Here is a 24,380-nt window from a genome sequence, read left to right as displayed (position 1 = left end):
AAGGACCAGATTAGGCTATTCTAGAGAAAATCTGTATAGTAACTAAGGATCAACATTGGCTTGATGGCACATAGCCAATCAAAATTTAATTAAAAATATTTCAGGATGGAATGATATTATGGCTTTCCAAATTTTTCTGTGATGACTTATTTTCCAATGTCATTGGAATTATGCAATATTGTCACCACATCTATTTATTGCATTCCCAACATTTCAAGGAAACAGAGCTGCTAATTTTAATAACTGTAACTGGAATACTTGAAGTAAATTTAATACTTTTTCTGTTCCCACAGCTCCATCTCTATTAGTGTATTCAACCTTTGCATCCATTTAATTGTATCATCTTTGACTTGTTCAGATTCTGAGACATATTTTACTATATTTCACTGTGCCTAACAAATGTTGAGTATTATGAATTAGAAGTTTTTTTCAGATTCTCAAAATACCCTTTTGTTTCCCTAATTCTTTTGTTGCTGAGCTGTTTATCTGAAGGTATTGAAACCAGTGAAATATAAGAATCTACCGGGTAGCAAAAGACTAAAAAATCTTTAATGCTGTCCTGCTCATAATAAAACCTTTTAATCTGAACAAATCATTGCCTTTCTATTTCTTTAGTATCTTCCCCAACATAAACATTCATAGGCAAGAAGGGGAATCTCTGAGTTTATTCTTTTCCTGTATTTGTCCCAGGCATTCAATAAGTTGCTTAATAACAGAATAACAGAAGGATCCTTGGAGGTCTTCTAGTCCAGCCCCCTGATATTTCAAACAAATGGCTGTCCCATCTCTTCTTAAAAACCTCAGGTGTTGGAGCACCCACAACCTCTGAAGGCAAGTCGTTCCTCTGAATAATTGTCCTCCTTGTCAGGAAATTTCTCTTTAGTTGTAGGCTTGTTCTCTCCTTGATTAATTTCCATCTATTGCTTCTTGTCCTGTCATGAGTAACCTATTAAAAATAACCTATTTTTGTTTGTGTCAACCCAGATGTATCTGTGCGTCCTCTCTGGGAGATCTTCTTCTTCCACAGACATGATTGAGCTAAAAGGACATAACACCCATTCTGGAATCCATTAGCCAACAAGGTGAGGCCTTAGCAGAGGTTTTTATCCAGGCATTTCCCCCCAAGAATTGTTTTTCAAGAAACAATTGTTGCTATCTCTCAATCTCATTTGGAGCCTGAATGTCAGGGAAACCTAACTTGAGGGAAGTCACCCCTCCTAGAAGAATGAAATATTTTGAGGAATATTTAAAAAGGCAAAATATTATATTTCCCTAAAGGAAAAAAGCAGATATTTGGTGCCGGTTAAGAAAGATTGGGTCATCCTATCTACAAGACAAAAGACATTCAGGTCCAGGGTGATAGGATTAAGACATGACTCTCCAGGACATAATAGGATTATCTAGCAATGCTCACTGCATTGCTAAATCTCCTAAAGATCAGCCCAAGCTTCAACCAAACTTCTCAGACAACCTACAGGGTTAGCTTTGACCCCTACCACAGCCAATAGAATACATGTTCTTGCACAGGAACAGGAAGTTCATGTTCAAAGCCCAAGACAACGTATACCATATTTTTGGAGTATAAGACGCACCTTTTTTCCTCAAAAAAGAGGCTGAAAATCTGGGTGCGTCTTATACATTGAATACAGCATTTTTTGCCTCCCGAAGCCCCGCTCCCTTCACCAAAATGGCTGTGCATACTCTTATGGAGGCCTTCAAAGAGCTCCTGGGGGCTGGGGAGCTCTTTGAAAGAGCTCCCCAGAAATGAGCAAAAAAATGGGCTGTGTTTTCCCCCCCAGCCCTCTCCCTCTATCTACCTACTTACCTACCTACTCTCTCTCTCTCCCTACCTATTTACTGTATTTCTCTCTCTCCCCCTCCATCTACCTACAAACCTACCTACTCTCTCTCTTTCTCTCCCTACGTATCTACTGTATTTCTCTCTCTCTCTCTCTTTCCCTATCTATCTACTGTATTTCTCTCTCTCTATTTCTCTCTCTATCCCTCTACCTACCAACCTACCTACTCTCTCTCCCTCCCTCCCTATGTATTTCTCTCTCTATTTCTCTCTCTCTCTCCCTCTATCTACCTATCTACCTAACTACGCACTCTCTCTCCCTACCTACTTACTGTATTTCTCTCTCTTTCTCTCCCTCTCTATCTACCTACTTACTTTTTTTTTTTAAAAAGCCTCTTCAAAACCTTGATGCGTCTTATACTCTGAAAAATGCGGTACATATCCCTCATTCTCTGCTGCTCCATGTAGTCAGCTGCCCAGAACCACCCATGTGCTTCTGCTTCACAATTAAACCTTCTTTGCAATCAGCCTCCATGTTTCCAGTGTTGCTGAATTTTTTGAAGCCCACCCCTGGTCTAGACCTTAGGACATGTTAACCCTAATTATGTGGAGATTTTCTATTAGAATGTCTTTTTCTTGTAGCTTTTCCCTTGAAGGAAATGTGAGCAAAAAGGGAAATGTGAGATTCTTGTGCTGAATATAAAAAGGGACCCCAAATCTAACCATCACAGTCCTTTGACAGTCTCTAGACTTCAGGTGATCCTTATCCTAAGCCTAAGTACATGTTTTTTCCCCCTCAGAATACATGTTTGTCCCTTAATTTTTTCTATGAGGTAAACCAATCAAAAAGAAAATGTAATATGCTCACTATACATACAATCTCAACCTGAATTTCAGTGTCATGCTTATTCTAAATTAGATTTCAGGAATTGCTAACCCTAACCCTAGATGCAAATCTTATCTCAGGTTCAGTTTTTTTCATAGGATAAAACTAAGCCACACACCCCCCACCTCAGAGGTAACAGCTCACTAAGGATAAAATATCAGCTCCAATCTTATCATCCACTGCTTAAAAGCCATTGCCAAATTCAAATTAAATGAGTGTTGACATGCAATGTAATTAAAAATCACCCATCTGAATAAGTAATTTGCGGGAGTTTCTAGCCAGGCTATGGAAGTTCATCCTTATTATCCTGAATCAGACGAAATCTATTAGATTAAAGTATTATATTAGGAAAAATCAACTGCAGATGTTGTACAAGTTTTTGTGCAGAATTTATACTCCATAAATGGTCTCTTAGGTTAAAAAAATCTTTAACAGATTAGTTATTTAAGTACAAAGTTAATTCTTGACATTGAAGCATGCTGACAAATCTTTGTCTGCCTTTCTTCTATGAAAGGAATTATAATTTTCAGTAGGACCCATAAAGAAACCTAGTATCTTCTATCATCTATAGAGCCAATTCTGTATACTTTTTTCAGAAATTGTGGCAAGAAAATTAGTGGTGAGAGGGAGAAGTCAGTATTTAAAATTTATTTCAATCTTCCAGAGTCTTTGAACTTTGTACAAAAGTGTCATTGTGTACAAAAAGTGATCCAGCCTGATTATTGCATTTCCAGCAGTTTTTTAGCACAAGTTATCTATTTTGGCAATCAGTTTGGTGACAAGAAAAAGCCAACGAATAAGCATCTTGCACCAATTTTCTCTGAAGATTTTTGCCGTAAATGTAATATTTATCTTCTATTGGCATCATCATTGCTGCATATCAAATTTATAGATTATCAGAGTTGGAAGGGACCTTGTAGGTCATCTAGTCCAATCCCCCGCCCAAGCAGGGGACCCTACACCATTTCTGACAAATGGCAATCCAATATCCTCTTGAAAGCTTCCAGTGATGAAGCTTCCTCCACTACTTTCGAAGGCAACTTCTGTTCCATGGTTGATGATTCTTACTGTCAGAAAATTCCTCTTCATTTCTAGGTTGAATCTCTCCTTCATCATTATTCCTTGTCTGCCTTCAGGTGCCTTGGAAAATAGCTTGACCCCTTCCTGTCTGTGGCAGCCCCTCAAATACTGGAACACTGCTATCATGTCTCCCCTGGTCCTTCTCTTCACTAGACTAGCCGTACTAAGTACTTGCAACAGTTCATCGTATGCTTTAGCCTCCATCCCCTAATCATCTTGGTTGCTCTTCTCTGCAACTTTTTCTAGAGTCTCAACATCTTTTTAATAGTGTGGTGACCAAAACTGGATGCAGTATTTTTGTGGGAGAGTTGATGCCGCATAAACCTGTTCCCTACCTCAAAGATAACAAGCTTGCCTTTGAAGATGGCCAGGAAGTGACGTGGCTCCTTGCCCATATTCACTCGGACCTGCACAGGTTCCCCATTCAATTGTTGATCCATTTGCACTGCAAGATAAGCCGAGGCTGCAAGCTCATCCACTGTTGTATGGCGTCCCTGGATAACATAGAGAAAACACTACATGGTTTAATTGAGAAGGAATTGTAGCTGCTATTGTCATCTTACACTTACAGTACACATTGGTTAAGAATCACCACTTGTATGTCTCTAGCGGTCTTGGAATTAGACTAGTGAGATCTGGGTTCAAATCTCCATTTAGCCCTATCATCACTGGCTAATTGTAACACCAGGATCTCTCTAAACTACTTCACAAAACGTTTTATGCAGGTGAAATCTCTACCTGTCTATCTAAGCTTGTTATGGAGAGATTTGAATTCAGATTTTATAACACTTTGGATTAATCGCAAGAGATGACATAAATCTACTTCACAAGCAAGTAATACATCTTTATCTCCAGCTAGCTTTGAAATTTCAGTTGTAAAACACTATGATGAGATATCTGTGGTGATTCTCAGTCTCTATGATTTCATCATAGCTGAGACAACTATGATGAAATCAGCAAACTTGAAAAGAGGTGATCCAATTTTCTGTCCTCGCATCAATTGTCTCACTGAAATACTGACATTTATCCTTATATTTTCTCCTCCCCAGTGAAAACATGGGAAGGGGTGGGGGGAGGATTAGAACAAGGCAATGACAAATAAATAAAGTTCTGGACCTGTTCCTAAACAACCTGGCTCCAGCCAGGACATTCTGTTGAAATTGCTAATATATATTGTGGACCTAGGAAGATTGAGGGAGGGTTCAAGAAAACAAATCACTTTATAGCAGATTCTAGCACAACATAAATATTCTCAGGCCTTGGAGAAACAATTCTTTTATTGTCTGACCAGATCCAGTGCATAAGCCAGTGCTTCCCAATTTTTTTCTCTTCATAACTCCAAACTGAGCAGAATGTCCTTTTTACCCAATGTAGGGAAAACGCTTTAAGTCAATCTAAATATCCCTGTTATGATAGGTGTGTCTGTTGTTACCCAAACAAAACCCACTTTTACCCAATTTGGGATAATTGGAATGAGCAATAAGTAAATCTTGAAATGTAATTCAATTGTATGAACGATGGGCAATTCAGTCTTGGTTTGAATGCAAAGAAATTGCTTGTACCTGTTAAGAATGTCTATGAAGTTTCTCAATCATTCAGGTCATGGTTATCCCAGAGGTGCATTTTATTTGAGATTCTACACCTACCTGCCAGATGTAAAGTATGTAATGTGGCTTATTTTTCAACTCATAGGTATACAGGATTAAATAACAGTCTCCACCATAGAAAAATCCATGCCATTGTTTGTCCACTTCTACCAACTCCAGGTTCTCAATCCTCCAGATCTAAAGATGACAAAACAGAGGACAGACATAGTTGTTGTTGGGGAGGGGATGTGTAGCCTAACTTTTAACTTCTTGAGATGGATAATCATCATCATCCCCTTGGAAGCAATCCCAAAATAACTGGTGCACCACTTGGATACCACAGGCATTAACATATTTGCCATCAGTCAATTGCAGAAGGTGGCTTTACTTGGAATTGCTTCTATCCTGTAATGATATCTGTAACACCATCAAACATCCAGAATTGCCTATCCCAGGTCCTTGGTAAGGACTTCATAGGTAGACAAAAATGCCAAACCCAGACTGAACATCTGGCTGACTGTGTGATTATTATTCATAATAATAATAAATGAGGCATTTGCTTTGTGGATTGGTAGTTGAAATGGATGCACAACCTTATTTACATCTTTTCACCTACTAACATTTCAAGACCTGCATACCATAGATATTGTAAATATTTCCTATAGATCCTTACTTGCAATGAAAAAAACATATATGAAATCATAGAAAAATGTGGGAAAGTTAGAAATTGATGATGATGGTGAATGTGTCTGGGGCCTGGGCTTTCAGTAAAAATCTGTGAATAAGACAGATTATTTGCACATTAATAGTTTTATCTGGTTGTTTGCACATTAATAGTTTCATCTGGAAGCACACCAGATTCCAGCAGGCATAAGTTTCATGCTTCCAACTTTCTAGCATTTATGACCTAGCACATGTATAAGCACAGATATGGATCTCTCCAAATGTCGAAAGCTAAGAGGCAAACACTCTTATTCAGTGGCGGGATTCAACTGGTGTAACCACCAGTTTGCTGAGCTTGTGCTTCTCATACACACGCTCGCTTCGCTTGCTGTTTGTTTCAAAACAGTTCTAAAACTTACCTTGCAGCCCCGGTGAGTAAAACAGCTGAGGCACAGCAATCCGTTCTGCCACGCCTATCAGCTGGGCTTCAAACAAAAGAAATATAGGACACACTAGCGCAGGGGTGGGTGGGCAGGCCCAACTGATCGCCAGAACTACCAGTTCGCGTGAACTGGTCCGAACTGGCTGAATCCCCACCCCTGCTCCTATTCTACGGTCAGTATATATAATAGGAACATAAAGGAGTTGCTGCAGATTTTAGTCCGCTAGTCGTTGCTGACTATAGGGGGCAGCATTGCTCATCTCTGTTTCATGGAGCCAGCCCTGTCCAAAGATGTTTCAAGGGTCATGTGGCCAACATGATGTCACAGTGCGCTGTTACAGAGTGCAGAATATATAATGCCTGGCATGATAATGATGCTATATCGTGCATCTCTGTGCCTGCAGAATTCGCTATTCCCTATCAGAGATAGAATAGAATGAATGAGCTGGAAGGGACCTTGGAGGTCTTCTAGTCCAGCCCCCTGCTCATGCAGGAGAAGCTATACCATTTCCGATAAGTGACTGTCTAGTCACTTCTTAAAAACATCCAGTGATGGAGCGCCCACGATTTCTGAAGGCAAGCTGTTTCACTGGTTAAGTGTCCTCACTGTTAGGAAATTTGTCCTTAATTCCAGGTTGCTTCTCTCTTGAATTGAATTGAATTTATTGCACTTATATGCCGCCCTTTTCCCCGGAGGGGACTCAGGGCGGCTCACAATCCAAGTCAGGGAAGGGGATACAGATAAGGGATAAAAAGACAAACAAAACAATACACAATTTAAAAGCACACAACAACCATACCATTCGAGGGGGGGGAAAGCTCTTTAGCCCCAGGCCTGTCAGAACAGCCAGGTTTTAAGGGCTTTGCGGAAGGCCTGGAGGGTGGTGAGGGTTCGAATCTCCACGGGGAGTTCGTTCCAGAGGGTCGGAGCAGCCACAGAGAAGGCTCTCCTCCGGGTAGTCGCCAGCCGGCATTGGCCGGCAGATGGAATTTGGAGGAGGCCTAATCTGTGGGAACTAATCGGTTTATTGGAGGTAATTGGCAGCAGGCGGTCTCTCAAGAACCCATCTTTGATCAGTTATCAAGAAGATTCAATTTAAGGAACAGGGGAAAAAAAGTCGGGTTATATTCTCAAGAGAATCAATAGAGAGAATCCAGAATTCCACAGCAGAAAACAGAAATTGTAAGTCTCACCTCAACGTTTCCTTCCCCATCATCTACCATCCTCTCCTGGGCTGCCAGCTGTGGCAAAGCATGCAGGGTCGTGACGTCAAATTTCTCCTGGCTCACTTTAGCTGGAAAAAGAAGGATGGGATCGTTCAGACCAGAGCTCTGCCAGGGGGAAAGCATGCTCTCCCACGAAGATGGGTGAAATTAAAGTAACCGAAAGCACTCACAAATCATGATTAAGTAGAGGCATATCACAAAGCAGATTGGCCTGAATTAGGCAAGAAGGACGCGTGGCACTCCAGAGATTGCTAAACTATTCAGTGCATGTAATCCTCGACTTCCAACAGTTCGTTTAATGACAGTTCAAAGGGGAAAAATTGACATACGATCATTTTTCATACTTACAACCTTTGCAGCAGGGCCCCCAGTCACGTGATTTACATTTGGACGCTTGGCAACCGGTTCGTATTTATGACTGTTGCTGTGTCCCAGAGTCATGTGATCCCCTTTTGCGATCTTCTGACACGCAAACTCAATTGGGAAGCCAGATTCACCTAACAACCATCACTAACTTAACAGCTGTGGTGGCTCACTTAATAACTGTGGCAAGAAAGGTCGTAAAATGGGGAAAAGCTCACTTAACAAATTTCTCACTTAGCAATGTAAATGTTGGGCTCAATTGTGATCTTAAGTCAAGGGCTACCTGTATCTCCCGCTTAAGACCTGCAATGGTAGGGGGAAATTGGCTATTAACCCATTTGTAGTTCAGCAACAGCTGGCAGCTCATAGTTTTTCTACCTCTGGCATGTGGGTTGCAGTGCAAGTTACCATCTCGTGTTTGATCCTAATTTTTGTTTAAAGGGAGGGGGAGCCAAGAGCCAAAATTCTGGATAAGAAGTTTAGAAATCCAGGGATTAATGTTGCAGGTGGTGACAGAATATTATTACAGAGGGAAAGATTAGCATTGTCTGTTTTGGGGACTGGAGCAAGGATTTGTGCAAGGGTGAATAATGACTGAGCAGCTGAGGGTCAGAGTTCAGATTTCCAGCCTACTGCAGTGACATTTTGCGTGTGTGTGTGTGTGTGTGTGTGTGTGTGTGTGTGTGTGTGTGTAAAACTCATGCTTTCATCCTAAAAACAAAACAAAACATCCATCCTGAAATTGTGTTGATGAGGTGGTTTCAGCATGGAAATCATTATATTTAGATTTTACTTTTTGTTTCTACAACTCAAGATAATGTTCCAACCTCCTATTTTCCCCACAATAGCCCTCTGAGGTAGATTAGGCTGCAAAGCCACCCAGCCTCACCTGTTTTTCATGACCATTTAGCCCAGCACCTAACTAGTATACCAAATTGGCTCTCTATTACTTTAGTTGATCACTAAATAGCAGCCCAAAGACCCAGAGAGCTCTATAATTCTTTGGTGCCATCTAATGGCCATCTGAATTTCTGTAGCCCTGGGATTCCGTAGCCTTGTTACAAGATGGTTTCAACGACAAGAAAAAAATCAGATCAGGATGTTCTGAAATTCTCTTTTGAGATGGCATACAGTATCATATTCGGCAACAAGGTCTTTCTTACCGATTTTTCCCACGTTGTAGGCTATTCCTAGCCCTACAGTCTGTTCTTGGACTGTCCAGTTTTGAAACAGCTGCTTGAACATGGCAGACTCTGCTCCATCATGTACAGTCTCCACATTGGTGCTAGAAGAATAGCCTTTCTTCCCAATAAATTCCTATAGGAAGAAGACAAACAGCATAACAACTCTGTTTACACTCTAACTGTTATCACCTTTCGAGCCCGAATTTGACATTCGTGTAGCCATTTTATTTAGCTCTCTATTATACTCATTTATTCCTTTTCTTTCTCTTTACTATGTGAGGGAGATTTTCAGGCTCCCCACATTTTTAAGGTGGAGGGGAAGGAGCGAATAGATAATGAGGATTGTTTTGGCTAGGTCACATTCTTTCCCATGGAAACACAGGCTACTCCTGGTGAGAACAGATGGAGTTTGAAGACACCGGGCAATGTGGATTGAGTGTTTATTGGAGAATGTGATTTTTGAGGAATGTTTCTAACAATATTATGTGGTGTAATTCCTGTTTGTGTCAGATCTGGAATTACAACAGACTTTGCCAATTTGATGTCTATATAAATAAAAGAAATTTGTTTTCGAAGATGGACTTTGAACATTTCTTCTTTGAATAGGTTTCATCACTTGGAAACCTGACAATCACCCTAACTCGGTGTTGGTAACTTTTAAGATGTGCAGACTTAGGAAACTGGTTGGGGAATTCTGGGGATTGAAGTCCAGAACTCTTAAGTTTGTCAAGGTTGAAACATATTGCTTTCAGTAAATCTGGCCTTTGCTTTTCAACAGAACATTGATGAATGTTTGTTAATAGGAAAGTTGTGAGGAGTAACTGATCTGTTCTGTCAAATTAGATAACAGAAGTGAAAATGGTTATTTATAAGAGCAATTTAAGCATGATTCTGCTGACTTGATTCTAAGGAAGTGACAATTGTACGTGTCTTGTGAAACATAAAGTAAGTCAAATGCAATGAAATGGAGTATATGGGAAGTGTGTATGATAAAAGAGGGTTTTTTGAATGGGTGATGAATTAAGCTTGATTGAATCCAAATTGATGAATAGCTGGAAGGAAGTCTATTGATATGACTATTGGGTTATATAGAAAGAATGACTTAGGAGAACAGGCCAAGGGAAAGGAGAAGACAACGAATAGCGTGGCTGGACAGAGATGACAAAATCCTACAAAACTTAAAAGAATTAAAGGGAAGACACAAAGTAGTGTGTATAGATGGTTTGTCATGAGAAAATCTACAGAAGTAGAGTGAATAGTGATAGTATAAATCATATTTACATCTACATCTACATAGATATAGATATAGATAAATATGGATAGATACACACACATACATACACACACATACATATTTCCATTTGTTTTCACAATTAAAACTTTTTATTAGTTTTATTACTTTTTTATTTTTATTAAACCTTTTCCATATGCTGTATTTTTTGGCTTACTATTTCTTACCCCTTTTCTGCTGCTTGTGTAACACTGCAGATCCCAAAAGGAAAATGCATGATAGATGTACCAGTATATAGCTGCCTTTTCTCTCCAACAATATTATCTTATCTGGGCTGCAGAAATCCAGACAACCACAAGATGGCAACAAAGCTACATAAGGTTCTCACTCTACTGTCTTCTTAATAGGGCTGATTCAGAGTTTCACTGTGTAGCTCTGAGCATCCTCTAGCAAAGATTCTGCACAGTACAGCAAACCGCACAACCCCTCACCTGGCTCACCCCACTCTGCCATTCTAAGGAGTCTCCACAGGGCCCATTTTGGATGCCAGGTTAAGTGCAGGACCCGCACGGAGGCTTAGGGAGGGCGAAAAATGTGCCTTCCGAAGGCTCCAGAAGGCTGGAAATGGGCCCATTTCTGGCCTCCAGAAAGCCTCCGGAGTCTGGGGAGGGTGAAAATGCCCCATCCCCTCACCCCCTCCATGGTGCAGGAGGCTGACTAGGCCATGCCCACCATGCCCACGCCCACCCAGCCACCAAGCAGACAATCTGTTGCTAAAATTTTTGAAGCCCAACCCTGGGTTTCAAAAGCGGCCATTTGACTTGGAATGGATTACTCCACCATACCAGAGCTTTCGACATGGCTGTTTGTTTCTCCATTTTAGTGGCTCCTTTTCCCTTCCAGACATAGATTTTCATCCCGCTGTGGTCCAGAATGTAGCAATCCTAAAGCCCAAAGGAGATCATTAAGAGTATGGTATGCATAGTATGACTCACTTATTGCAAATAAATAGTTTAATTCAGTGCAAAAATGGCTTTCATGGGCTGCTAAATTGGTTTTACAGCAATTGGGAAATTAATAACAATTGAGAATTCCGATTTCCTGCCCACACCCCTGACAAAAAGACTATAGGAAAATGCCTCTGCACATCTTGGGCCATCCATCCACCTGGCTCAATTCTCTAAGGTTTTAAGGCAGGAGTCTTAGTCTTACCAGAAATCCCTCTTCAGCAAAGGCCAGAGCTCAAATCCCTCTTGAGCAAAATAGGTGTCCGCTACTAAACTAAGGCCCCTGTCTAACATCAATCCTAAATTGGACAGTGAGCAAAAATATTTGATATATTTTGTGCGGTAGCAGGATAAGGTCAAGTTTACTGACAGACAAGTGGAGAAAAATTTCCATTTGTAGTGTTCACATATCCCCAGCTGTATTCACACAACACACTGAGATACAACTCAGCCCATCACATTTTAGCCTAGCCAGTTGTGCAAAACCAAGCTATGTTACTAATGTTCAAGAGTATCATTTGCCAGAAAATAGGGTTTTCCGACTAAACTGATTAAATTGACCATAGCAAACACACACTTATCTCTCCAAAATCTTGTGCCATCATATGTTTGCCATATGTTTGGATTTTAGTTAAACATTTCTAGGAAAACAATTGTTAGCAAAAGAATGTAGGCCTTCAATCCGCTTTATGTAATAATCCGACTGACTATTCTGTTGATGTATTCGAGCTCAGTTTAGCGCCATTTATGCCATGTTCAATCTTAGACTTACATTGTGGTTTAATAATTCCTGCCTGAGAGGACGTCTGGCTTCTTCTGTAATTTCTATTTTTCCTCCAGAGTCTGTAACACTAGAAAAGACGACAAGATTGCTTGTTTGGTTAGTTTGAGTGCTGGAAGTGGCACAATTCCTGAACTATTTTTTTTAGGATTTCTTGTAGATTTGATTAATTCTTCCCAGAGTATCCAGTGTGAAGTATGAGCGTGAGGCCACACAAGTAAATGTTAATTAATTGATTGACTAAGTGTAAATTAACCATCACAAATGAAACACTTATAGCAATACTTCCCATTCTGACACATCTCAATAGAGACAATTACCATATCATCTCTAATGCAGGGACCGCCCAAGTTACTACAAATAACTGATGCATAAGCATGTCTGAATTCATCCAAACAGACCCTCATTCAGTTGTGTGATTCTTTAGCTGTTCCTTCTGTTTTAATACCTTGGTAGTTAGTTTGTGATTGCGTTAACTATAGTCTGGGCAAGGTCAGGGGTGGGCTGCTGCAGATTCGCACGGGTTCAGGAGAACCTCTAGCTAAGAATCTACCCACTTCGGAGAACCTGCAAATCCCATCCCTGGCTGGCCCTGCCCACCCTGCCTCTCAAGGTTCAAGGTTCAAGGTTCAAGGTTCATTTTATTTATATGCTGCCCTATTCCCGGGGGGACTCAGGGCGGTGCACAAACCCAAGGAGGGGAAGGGAAACACAAGAACTACAACAAAAAGTACAGGGAATTTAAAACAATCAACAGCCACACGATTCGAGAGGGGAAGGGAACTCATCGACCCCAGGCCTGCCGACACAGCCAGGTTTTAACGGCTTTTCGGAAGGCCTGGAGAGAGGTGAGGGTCCGAATCTCTGCGGGGAGCTCGTTCCAAAGGGCCCTCCCACCCGATCCCTCCCCTCCCAGGAGTCCATCTGCGGCCTGTTTGGAATGCCAGGTAAGTACAGGGCTCACCTGGAGGCTTGAGGAGAATGAAAAGGGGGCCTCCTGGAAGTTTCAGAAGGGCGGAAACAGGCCCGTTTCCAGCCTCCGGAGGGCCTCTGAAGCCCAGGGGAGGCTGTTTTCACCCTCCGGGAGGCTCAAAAAAGGCCTCTGGAGCCCAGAGAGGGCGAAAATGCCCCCCCCCCGCCCCATGGTGCAGGAGGCCAACTAAGCCATGCCCACAGCCACCCAGCAACCGGGCAGGGAACCCATTGCTAAAATTTTTGAAGCCCACCCCTGGGCAAGTTGGAATGATTTGTGGGTGTTCAGCAAGTATATAACCCTGACCTAGAGCAGAAATGGGTGTTAAGTTACTATCGGAATATAATTTTATAGATCTTATTTAAAACAAAAACAAAACAAAAAATCTAGAAAAAGTAAGTAGCATCAGTGAAGAAATTCCAGTAAACTTCAGAGATAGTTTCAAAGGTAACTACAGTAGCTTCAGAGATATTTTTGGTTTGGGTTTTGAAACCATTCACTGACCTACAAATAAGATTTATTTTATCAAGATGGACATATTTATTCCAACTTTTCTTGCCTGGCTGACGTTATCCTGGCTTTACCATCACCCTGCATGTTAGTTCCACATACTTCCCTTCAGTTGCCATCTATTCCAATCTGCCTTTTTCCTTGCCTTGACACACCCAATTCTATAAGCTTCGATGCATGATTCTCCAGTTTCCCCAGTTTCTCCAGTTTCACATTTCCTTTCCTTTTCAAAGTGTTGCTGAAAGCTGAAGTTGGCAGTTTTTGCTTTCTTCCAATCCAAATCCATCTAGGTCTGTGATGGCAAACCTATGGCATGCGTGCCACAGGTGGCACACAGAGCCCTCTCTGCAGGCACGCCAGCCATCGCCCCAGCCCAGCTCCCGACGGCCAGCTGGTTTTTGAGTCTCTGCTGTGCATGCAGGGGCCTGGGGGGGGAGCAGAGCGCATGCACAGGAGCACTCAGATTGCATTTTGAGGGTTCACATGCATACCCATGCCCCCCCCCCCCGTGCCATGTTTAGGGCCTGGAAGGCCGCCTGCACCAACCTGGAAGCCAAAAAGAGGCACGGGGGTGCCACGTGAGGCCTCCCCATGCCCCGTTTTGGGCCTGGAAAGCCTCCTGTGCCAACCTGAATCAAAAAGGATGAGAGGGGGGCGGGGCGCAAGCGCAGAGGATAAACAGGCATGCGTGTGGGGAGGGGGGCACTCGCATTGCATTTTGGGGTTTCGAGTGCGCACTCTTTGGGCAAGCAGCACCAAAAAGGTTAACCATCATGGGTCTAGGTCAGTGTTTCTCAACCTTGGCAACTTGAAGATGTCCGGAGGCACTGCAGTCGCTGGCTGGGGAATTCTGGGAGTTGAAATCCGGACATCTTCAAGTTGCCAAGGTTGAGAAACACTGGTCTAGGTTGTCTATATGTTCAATGGAAATTTCATCAACATTCACAATCCATCCCAGTCGTGCAATTGCTGCATCAGTAACAACTATGGTCAAGTCTTGGCCATAAAAGTAACATTTTCCAACACACCAATAAAGGAAGAGGCTGGCCTTCTGTTGTTGGTCCACCACCTCATCAGAAATGGCAGGTTCGATTTCTTGAGTCCTTTCTCCCAGCTCATTCTCCAACACTTTAATCAAATCTGAACTGGCTTCTTCATTGTCACCCTCTATGACTCCAATATTAGCACGGCCTCCACGTTCTCTATCACGGATATCTTGGGCAAGAAGCATAGCCTAAGAAAGAGAGATGGAACACAGGAAGTCACCTCATATGAAATTGAACTATTGACCAGTCTAGCTCAGTTCAGCTCCTGAGTGGTATTGATTCTCTATGTGTGTATTAGGAAATGTATTTATTACTAGCTGATAACCCAGCGTTGCCTGGGTATTGAAGCTGTTACCATGGCAACTCCACTGCGCAGTACAGTAGAAGCCGTTTTAAGGCACAACAGGCTGTATCTTAACAGAACACACACACCCCGAGGGTTGTTAGGGGTGTTTTACCCCCACAGTATTTGTTTCCAGAGAGTAAGTAATCTATGTGCCAAGTTTGGTTGAAATTGCTGGAGGCATTCCAGAGTTATGATGGAACATACACGCACATACATACATACACACACACACACACACACACACATACATACATACATATATTAAAGTTATATAGAGCTATCCATCTCACCCAAAATGACTCTACAGTAAAACCAAGAATTAAAACATTTTGCAAACCGATTAAAAGTATAAATATGGCTTAAAAAGACCATGAGAGGGAATATGTTTACATGCAATATAACCAGCATGCAGGTTTCCTGTTACCAGGAGCTCCCCAGTCTTGCTGAAAACAAACACATTTTGGAAGGCCATAAGAGTTGGGGCTAACCTCATCACAGAAAGATGTAAGAAGATGAATGCAATGGCAGAAAACAGTCACCTCCTAGATCCTGTCAGATGGAATGCGGACAGGACCCACAGCATGTCTCTCTGTGGACCTGATGGGACCAGTGGATGTCCCTCAGGGAAGAGATGGTCCTTCAGGTAACCTCAAATTCTCCCTGTCTTTTCTGAAGTTGCTAGGGTTTGAACTCAAGACCTTTTGCATGTTAACCATCCACTCTTCCTCTGAGTTTTGCTTGCCGTGGTGTTACCATAAGCAAATATTGCTCGTTTCATAACTTCTTTTAGCTGTGTGTGGCTTTATGTACACCACAGATACATGAGATGAAGCCCTAGAGATCCAGGTAGCCGCAAAAGGCTTAATTATGATCCTCCAAAACAGCATTAAATAGAAGAGAATATTTGTAGCTCAGGATTGAAATTGGGGGGGGGGGGGCTTGGTGCTCTCAGAGCTTGGATGTTTTCTTGCAGAGGTTTCATTACCAACTAGGCCCTGATTATGTTACCTAGTTTGGTAATGAAACATCTGCAGGAAAACAACCAAGTTCAGAGAGGACCCCACACAATACTAAATGCTGCCCTTAAAAATCTACATTTGCATGTGATAAGAGGGAGAAATGGGTAAACACGTGAAAATTAATCTTGATAATGACATTATTTAATTTATATTAAAATGATAGGAAATGATTTCATTAAACATTAAATTTAGTTTTCAGTTTGGGACAGCCCCATTCTGGCAATTTCTGGATTTGGAATAAGATCTTCAGCTCAAACAATGTTCTATATCCACAGAAGCTGATCTATAAAAACAATAGTTCTATAAAACTTATGTTCATAATGATACTGAAGCAAATATAACAGAAGAGTGTGTGCTTTACAATTTTTTTCTTTTCCCTAATGAAGAATCTTTGGCAATTCTTTCCTTCCCCACTCCATAGCTTTAAGAAGGGACATGCCTGACTTAGGGACAACAGAAACAAAAAGAAACCCAAAGGTGATTTTTCAAGAGGTAACTGGGCTTTTTGTTTTTTTCTTTGAAGACGTTTCCCTTCTCATCCAAGAAACTTCTTCAGTTCAGCTTCTTGGAAGAGAAGCGAAACGTCTTCAAAGAAAAACCAGAAAGTCCAGTCGTCCAGACAAGGCCATGAGAGCTGTGAGTGCCTCCACTTGTGTACTGGACCCGTGTCCCTCCTGGCTGGTTGCCAACAGTGGAGAGGTGACACGGGGCTGGATCCAGGCGGTTGTTACCGCCTCCCTTCAGGAGGGGCTCTTCCCCTCCGCACTTAAAGCGGCGGTGGTGAGACCCCTCCTGAAGAAACCATCTTTGGATCCAGCCGTTCTTAACAATTATCGTCCAGTCTCCAACCTCCCCTTTGTTGGGAAGGTTGTTGAGAAGGTGGTGGCCTCCCAGCTTCAGCGGTCCTTGGAGGAAGCCAGTTACCTTGACCCATTCCAGTCCGGCTTCAGGCCTGGTTACAGCACAGAAACCGCTTTGGTCGCATTGACCGATGATCTCTGGAGAGCCAGGGATGGAGGCCATGCCTCCATCTTGGTTCTCCTTGACCTCTCGGCGGCTTTCGATACCATCGACCATGGTATCCTTCTGCGACGACTGCGGGAGGTGGGGGTGGGAGGCACTGTTTTGAAGTGGTTCTCCTCCTACCTCTCGGACAGGTCGCAGTCGGTGTTGGTTGGGGGGCAGAGATCGACCCCTAGGCCCCTAACATATGGGGTGCCGCAGGGGTCGGTCTTGTCCCCCCTACTATTTAACATCTACATGAAACCGCTGGGCGAGATCATTCGGAGGCACGGGATAAGATACCACCAATACGCGGACGATACCCAGTTGTATCTGTCTGCCCCGTGCCAACTCAATGAAGTGGTGGACGTGATGAACCGGGGTCTTGAAGCCGTTAGGGACTGGATGAGGGTTAACAAGCTTGTACTCAACCCGGAAAAGACCGAGTGGCTGTTGTGTTTCCCTCCCAATAATTTGGCTAGTGTTCCATCACTCAGGCTGGGGGGCCAAATATTATACCCCTCAGACAGGGTTCGCAACTTGGGAGTCCTCCTGGATCCACAGCTGACCTTTGATCACCATCTGTCGGCTGTGACCAGGGGGGCATTTGCCCAGGTTCGCCTGGTGCGCCAGTTGCGGCCCTACTTGAACCGGGAGGCTCTCACAACAGTCACTCGTGCCCTTGTGACCTCTAGGCTGGAATACTGCAACGTGCTCTACATGGGGCTGCCCTTGAAGAGCATCCGGCGACTTCAGCTAGTCCAGAATGCGGCCGCACGAGTGATTGTGGGTGCACCTCGGTTCACCCACATAACACCTATCCTCCGCGAGCTGCGCTGGCTACCTGTTGATCTCCGGGTGCGCTTCAAGGTGCTACTTACCACCCATAAAGCCCTTCATGGTAGTGGATCTGGGTACTTGAGAGACCGCCTCCTGCCAATTACCTCCTTGCGACCTATTAGATCACACAGATTAGGCCTCCTCTGAGTTCCATCCGCCAGTCAGTGTCGACTGGCAACTACGTGGAGGAGAGCCTTTTCAGTAGTAGCTCCGACCCTTTGGAACGATCTCCCCGTGGAGATTCGTACCCTCACCACCCTCCAGACCTTCCGCACAGCCCTCAAGATCTGGCTATCCCGTCAGGCCTGGGGTTAAAGATTATAATCCATCCCCACCCGAATGATGAATGTTGCTTCTATTTTTAATTATGTATTGTTTTATATGTCATTGTGTGTATTCCCTACCCCATAAGTTGTAAGCCGCCCTGAGTCCCCTCAGGGAAAAGGGCGGCCTATAAATAAACTTATCTATCTATCTATCTATCTATCTTTGGGACAACCATGACCTGGATGGTTCCACCACAAAACCGTGTTCGACTAAAGGGCGCTCGACGAAACCGCGTAGCTGACGTCATCACAGGGCGACAACAGCGCGGAGACAGAAGCACGCTGTAAACGCTAAACCTAAAATTAACCCCTAAACCTAAACCTACCCCCCCCTAAACTTAATCCTAATCCTAAACCTAACCCTAAACCTAACCCTTAACCTAACCCTAAACCTAACCCTTAACCTAACCCTAAACCTAATCCTAACCCTAAACCTAACCCTAACCCTTAACCTAACCCTAACCCTAACCCTAAACCTAAACCTAACCCTAAACCTAACCCTTACCTTAACCTGAATTGGCTTGCTTTCAAAGCGCTATTTAAAGCGCCCTTCTTTCTCCACGCTCGCTGTTGTCGCCCTGTTGATGACGTCAGCGACGCGGTTTAATCGGGCGCGCTTTAGTCGAGCGTGGTTTTGTCATGCCACGGACCTGGATGACTGAGAATCTCCATAGACAGGAACAAACAGAAAGTTTTGCAACATTCCTGTTTGTCATAGACCAGTGTTTCTCAACCTTGGCAACTTGAAGATGTCCGGACTTCAACTCCCAGAATTCCCCAGCCAGCATTCGCTGGCTGGGGAATTCTGGGAGTTGAAGTCCAGACATCTTCAAGTTGCTAAGGTTGAGAAACACTGTCATAGACTCTCAGGTGGAGCTGAGAAGAAGTACCATATCCTAAGCAACCCTGCTACCCTTTTGGTCAATGTCTAAAACAATACCTTCAGCCGCTCCTGCTTGTTGCTTTCTGGACCATTCCACTGGACAATGATTTTACCCAGATCTAGGAGGAACACATCACCAAGGTTAAAGCTGTCCCAGCTTATCTCCACCTGCAGATGAGGGGCATACAAGAGCAGACAGGGAACGATCAAGAGATGCAGTCAGCCGTAGTGTGCGGCTTATGTGAAATGCAGGAGCCGAACCATGGTTGGGGCTCAAGCTCACCTCTTTGGCCATAACGTTCCTTTTCCCTTTGACATGTAGAAGCCGCTTGACATTGTAGACATTGCTCTCTACGTGGTTGAAACCAGATGCCCGGCCTCCTTTCTTGTAGCTGTCCCAAGTTAGAGGAAAAGGAAAAAAGATATGACAGCCAGATAAACTGGATAACAATTACTGAGGATTAAGAATACTTAATTTTGATTTTGTGCTAAAGATGACCCTTAGAGATTTACACAAGCAATGCCGTGTGTGTGTGTGAGTGTGTGTGTGTGTGTGTGTGTGTGTGTGTCTGTCTGTCTGTGTAGGGACAACCAATTCCCACCAATATAATTCTCTGTCAATTACTGTCAAGGAGGGGTGGAGGATGTTTTAAGTCCACAGTGGGAAAGCCTGTTGTTTGCACCTACTGTGGCATCGTGGCACATCAAAACCGCGGTCCACTAAAGCGCGCCCGATTAAAGCGCGTACGTGACGTCATCAGCAGCACAACAAATACGACCGCGGAGAAAAAAGGGCGCTTTAAAAAGTGCTTTTAAAGCAAGCCGATTCACATAAAGGTAAGGGTTAGGTTTAAGGTTAGGGTTAGGGTTAGGTTTAGGGTTACGTTAAGCGTTAGGGTTAGGTTTAGGGTTAGGTTAAGGGTTAGCGTTAGGTTTAGCGTTAGGTTAAGGGTTAGGTTTAGGGTTAGGTTTAGGGTTAGGTTAAGGGTTAGGCTTAGGGTTAGGTTTAGGGTTAGGTTTGGGGGGGTTAGGGTAAGGTTTTCGCGTTAATTTTAAGTTTACCGCTCACAGTGTGCTGTTTTCGTCGTGCTGTGAGACGTCACGTACGCGCTTTCGTCGAGTGTGCTTTAGTCTACCGCGGTTTTGTGGTGGAACCCTGTGGCATGACTATCCCCATCTAGTGGTTGGATTAAGTAATGCATATCCTGTAAATTCAGCTCATGGGTATGTCTAATAAAAGCAAAAGGCATATTATGGAAATAAAACAATTCTTCTGCAATAGATGATCAGCATGTCAGAGTATCCTTCAGCAATTCTATGCTATGAAGTCCCATAACTGGCACTGAAGCAAATACATGGGGGGAAATGTTTTGCTAAACAGCTAATTCCCACAACGCTGTCAAACTACCTAGTAGGGCTGTATTACTATTATCCTTCTCACCTTTTCTTTTAATTATCTACTCCTTATCTTCTTATGACTACAACTTTGTGGCTTTTGTCTTACAATTTATATTAATTATTTTATTTAGTATCCTGGTATGATTTATGTTGATTGCTTGTTTAGTAACCTACGACTATCCCTGAGTGTTGTCTCTTATGATTTATGATGAATGTATTTTTATGACTATGATCATGATTTATCACTTGTTGCTTGTATGTACACTGAGAACTTATGCACTGGAGACAAATTCCTTGTGTGACCAATCACATGTGGCCAATAAAGATATTCTATTTCTATTTCTATTATTTCTATTTCTGTTATTTCTATTTCTATTATATCTATTTTTATTTTTATTTCTATTTCTATTCTCCAGCCATCATGTGCACATAGGCTCACATCATACTCACCATTAAGGAAATCCTACCCACCCACCCAGAGGTGGGCACCTATTCGGTAGAACCGGTTCGTCAAATCTACCGAACCGGTTAGAAGAGGTTCCACCAGTGGACCCGGAAAGCAGGCCACACCTACAGAAGAGGTTCCAAATTTTTTTGAAACCCACCACTGGTCCTTGGATATGATTATTCTACACTATCATGCTCATATTTATAAAACTCAGTGCCTCTGTGAAAGGTAAGGATGACTACTGCGTTTGTGGTGCAATCAGAACATTGCGTGTGTTGAAGTTGTTTTAACGCAAACCAAAGATGCCTTTTAAAAAACAAGTTTACATCATATTCTTATGCATGCCAGTGCTGCGTGTGAGGTAATTTAAGGTGGTTCTGACAAGTGTCGTCGGCATCTTCATATCTGGTCACATGGGCGGCAAGCCACTCCCATCCAGTCACATGGACAGCAAGCCACTCCCACAAAGGAGGCCACACCCACAGAGTAGGTTCGAACAATTTTTGAAACCCACCACTGCACCCATCCCCCACCCTTCTTCTCAAAGATCTTTTCATCCTTTCAGCAAAGATCAAGCATACTCACATGACTCCTTTCTTAAAGTAGCCCTTGAAGAGCTCAGATTCATAGCCTTGCACCTCCCGGTGCTGCACTGGGACTCCACCGAGATAGTCGTCCAGTTGAATGGTATAAATGGCAGCAGAGCCCTGCTCATCTCGTGAGGAGCAGCTTCCAATCCAGTAGTGAACATCATAGGAAAGGGTGCTGCCCAATTTACGGGTCTGTGGATAAGATACAAGTTTTGGGGCACATAAATCGAAGCTGAATACTTGGGGATTGTAAACAGCTGGATTTACTCTTACCTTTTATGTCCCCTCAGAAAATTGACCTTCTAGGATGCTTCCATCTTAGTATTCCGGTGAGCTTGTAACCAAACCCCCAAAATATGTTCAAATCCTAGTGGTACATCAACATTACCACTAGACAACTTAACAGCACAACTTTATTTGCAGATAATCTGAGGTTCAAACCAGGGGTGAAATGCTTCCGGTTTGGACTGGTTCACCTGAACTGATAGTAAAAAATGCCACCTGTTCAGGTGAATTGGTATTTCCAACGATCAGCTGTGACTTGCAATTTATATTAGCTAGAATCGTCAGATTTCCTGCTTTCTGGCTAATCCACATGGCACAGAGGATTCCCACTCCCCTTGCTGTTCTATTTACATTTGCAGACTTGGAGGCGCTAAAAATGTTCCTTTTTTAGTGCTGTGTGGGTGCACCTTAAGTGCGCATGAGTGCAAATCACGTGCCTAGTAGCAGATTCACCGAATCCGTAGAAGACTTCAGAGAATTTCACCACTGGTTCAAACTCCAGGTTTTAAAGCATGTTTGTCAACCTTGGCAGCTTGAAGATGCATGGCCTTCAACTCCCAGAATTCCCTAGCCAGTTGGACGTTGAAATCTACACATCTTCAGGCTGCCAAAGTTGAGAGACACTTCTCTAAAGGTTGAAGAACTATTAGCTTAGAGAGTAAAGTCCTTCTTTGGCTGTGCTCTTCGCTGCCTGTCCTAACAGTCAGTTGTGGGATTGGATCATTTGTCTTTTTCTGGAGTTACATAGTGCTCATCACCATATGACGTCATAATATTTGGTGTTTGGTCTATGACTGCAAGTATAGTCTTTTGAGTATGTGGCAGGTTCAACAACAAAAAAAGTTACATTGTACAGAAATGCATCATAGCCAACTTTTAGGTTACTTACTGAAAGGAGAACATAGCAGTCACCTTCATAGAAGTTGCCATGAGTTTGGGGAGGCACCAATACTAGATCCATTTTCTGGAAAGAAGAACATACCATTAAAAAATGTGCCCAAAGAAAACCATGGCTCCAGTCAAGATCTTGACCCGTACAAGTGGTAAACATCTTTACAATCTAGCCAGGATGTTACCTAGATGTCAGGTTCTAAAGGAGCCCAACATGGAACGAAATGGTTAACATTCAACAGTGAATCTGGGAGAGGAAAGAAACCTTCAAATGGACATTGCAAGAGCTGCATTTATCCCACCTCAACTCTCCAGATGATCAGTCCGGGCATATTGGTTACAGCCTTGAAAGCGGTGGTGAGAGCCATGCTGTCTTCCAGTCTTTAGACTATTCACAACCTGCCAAGCAAGAAGAAGGACATCTTCTTTAGCATCCTCATGAAACCACTGAGAGAGATCATCCATCGAATGAGCATTATAGCACTTAGCACCTACTGTAGACTTGTATACCGCTTCACAGGGCTTTACAGCCCTCCCCAAGCAGTTTACACAGTCAGCACATATTGCCCTCAGCAATCTGGGTCCTCATTTTACCCACTTAGGAAGAATGGAAGGCTGAGTCAACCTTGAGCCAGTGAGAATTGAACTGCAGGCAGCTGGCAGACAGCAGAAGAAGCCTGCAGTACTGCATTCTAACTACTGCATCACTGCAGTGGTCCCCAAAATGCCTATCTTCACTCCAGGTTCCCCATGCTGCACTTTTTGGCTTCGACAACATGTTGTAAGCAGTCAACCCCAGAGGGTTTGGTGGGTTAAGACCTATGTGTCTTCAGTGCTAGTCCCTCATGTTGAAATAACTTGCACCTAGAGGGCCAGTCAGTTCCCACCCTTTTATTATTATTTTTAAAAAACAACAACTGAAGAGTTTACTTTTCCACGGGTCGTTTGCTGAATGAGTTTTATGGAAGCAACATTTTTTTAAAAAAAATGATTATTATTTGAAACATTTTAGGTTTTATGGGTGTTTTTAATGTATTGTTGTAAGCCACTTACAACAGTGTGACATGCCTTTTTTTAAAGTTGGAATTGCCGAGTGAATTCTGAATGATGGGGATTTCAGCATGTGAATGAGTGCATTCTCGTCATTCTCTGCATGATAGTTCAAGAGGGCAAATTGAAATACAAATGAAATGAGTATTCAACTATTTTGAATATATTCAAAGGCAGAATATAAATAGTAGCAATAAACAAATAGTTCAGCCTACTGCCGCCTTCCAAAGCAGATAAGGGCAAGCACATCTTGGAGAGTAACATTCAAAAGTTGTCTCTCTGCATTGTTAAACGCATGAGTTCCAGTTTGTGTTCTGACAGTCACAAGATAATAGTTTGTGAAGTGCATAATTGGTTTATAATAACAACTGTCATCATGATTATTAATAATTTTTGACAGTAGTTGCTTTTTATAATAAGTCTGAAAATGGCTATTTTTGGATATGTAATAATTTCATTACAGTGACCATTATTTAGTATGACAGCAAACCACTAGGGGGCATTCTTGCTGTGTGTGTGTTTAGC

General features: G+C 42.8%; 1 protein-coding gene across 2 annotated transcripts in view; it reads right to left on the bottom strand.

Annotated features, from left to right (window-relative positions):
- Positions 1-23,173, bottom strand: part of AVIL (advillin) — a 34,719-nt gene extending 11,546 nt beyond the window's left edge. For both annotated transcript variants that reach the window (XM_032210690.1, XM_032210689.1), the window contains exons 1-12: positions 23,108-23,173; positions 22,804-22,878; positions 21,625-21,821; positions 19,477-19,585; positions 19,251-19,361; positions 14,760-14,965; positions 12,240-12,318; positions 11,306-11,404; positions 9,209-9,362; positions 7,650-7,750; positions 5,411-5,548; positions 4,100-4,258 (exon numbers count right to left, since the gene is read on the bottom strand). In XM_032210690.1, the coding sequence (XP_032066581.1) occupies positions 4,100-4,258; positions 5,411-5,548; positions 7,650-7,750; positions 9,209-9,362; positions 11,306-11,404; positions 12,240-12,318; positions 14,760-14,965; positions 19,251-19,361; positions 19,477-19,585; positions 21,625-21,821; positions 22,804-22,878; positions 23,108-23,173 (1,494 nt within the window). The remainder of the gene's footprint in view (positions 1-4,099; positions 4,259-5,410; positions 5,549-7,649; positions 7,751-9,208; positions 9,363-11,305; positions 11,405-12,239; positions 12,319-14,759; positions 14,966-19,250; positions 19,362-19,476; positions 19,586-21,624; positions 21,822-22,803; positions 22,879-23,107) is intronic.
- Positions 23,174-24,380: the final 1,207 nt, after the last annotated feature.

Source organism: Thamnophis elegans, chromosome 2, assembly GCF_009769535.1.
Source record: "Thamnophis elegans isolate rThaEle1 chromosome 2, rThaEle1.pri, whole genome shotgun sequence".
Taxonomy (NCBI): domain Eukaryota; kingdom Metazoa; phylum Chordata; class Lepidosauria; order Squamata; family Colubridae; genus Thamnophis; species Thamnophis elegans.
Note: the sequence above shows the minus strand (reverse complement) of the source record. Positions and strands in the feature narration are given on the sequence as shown.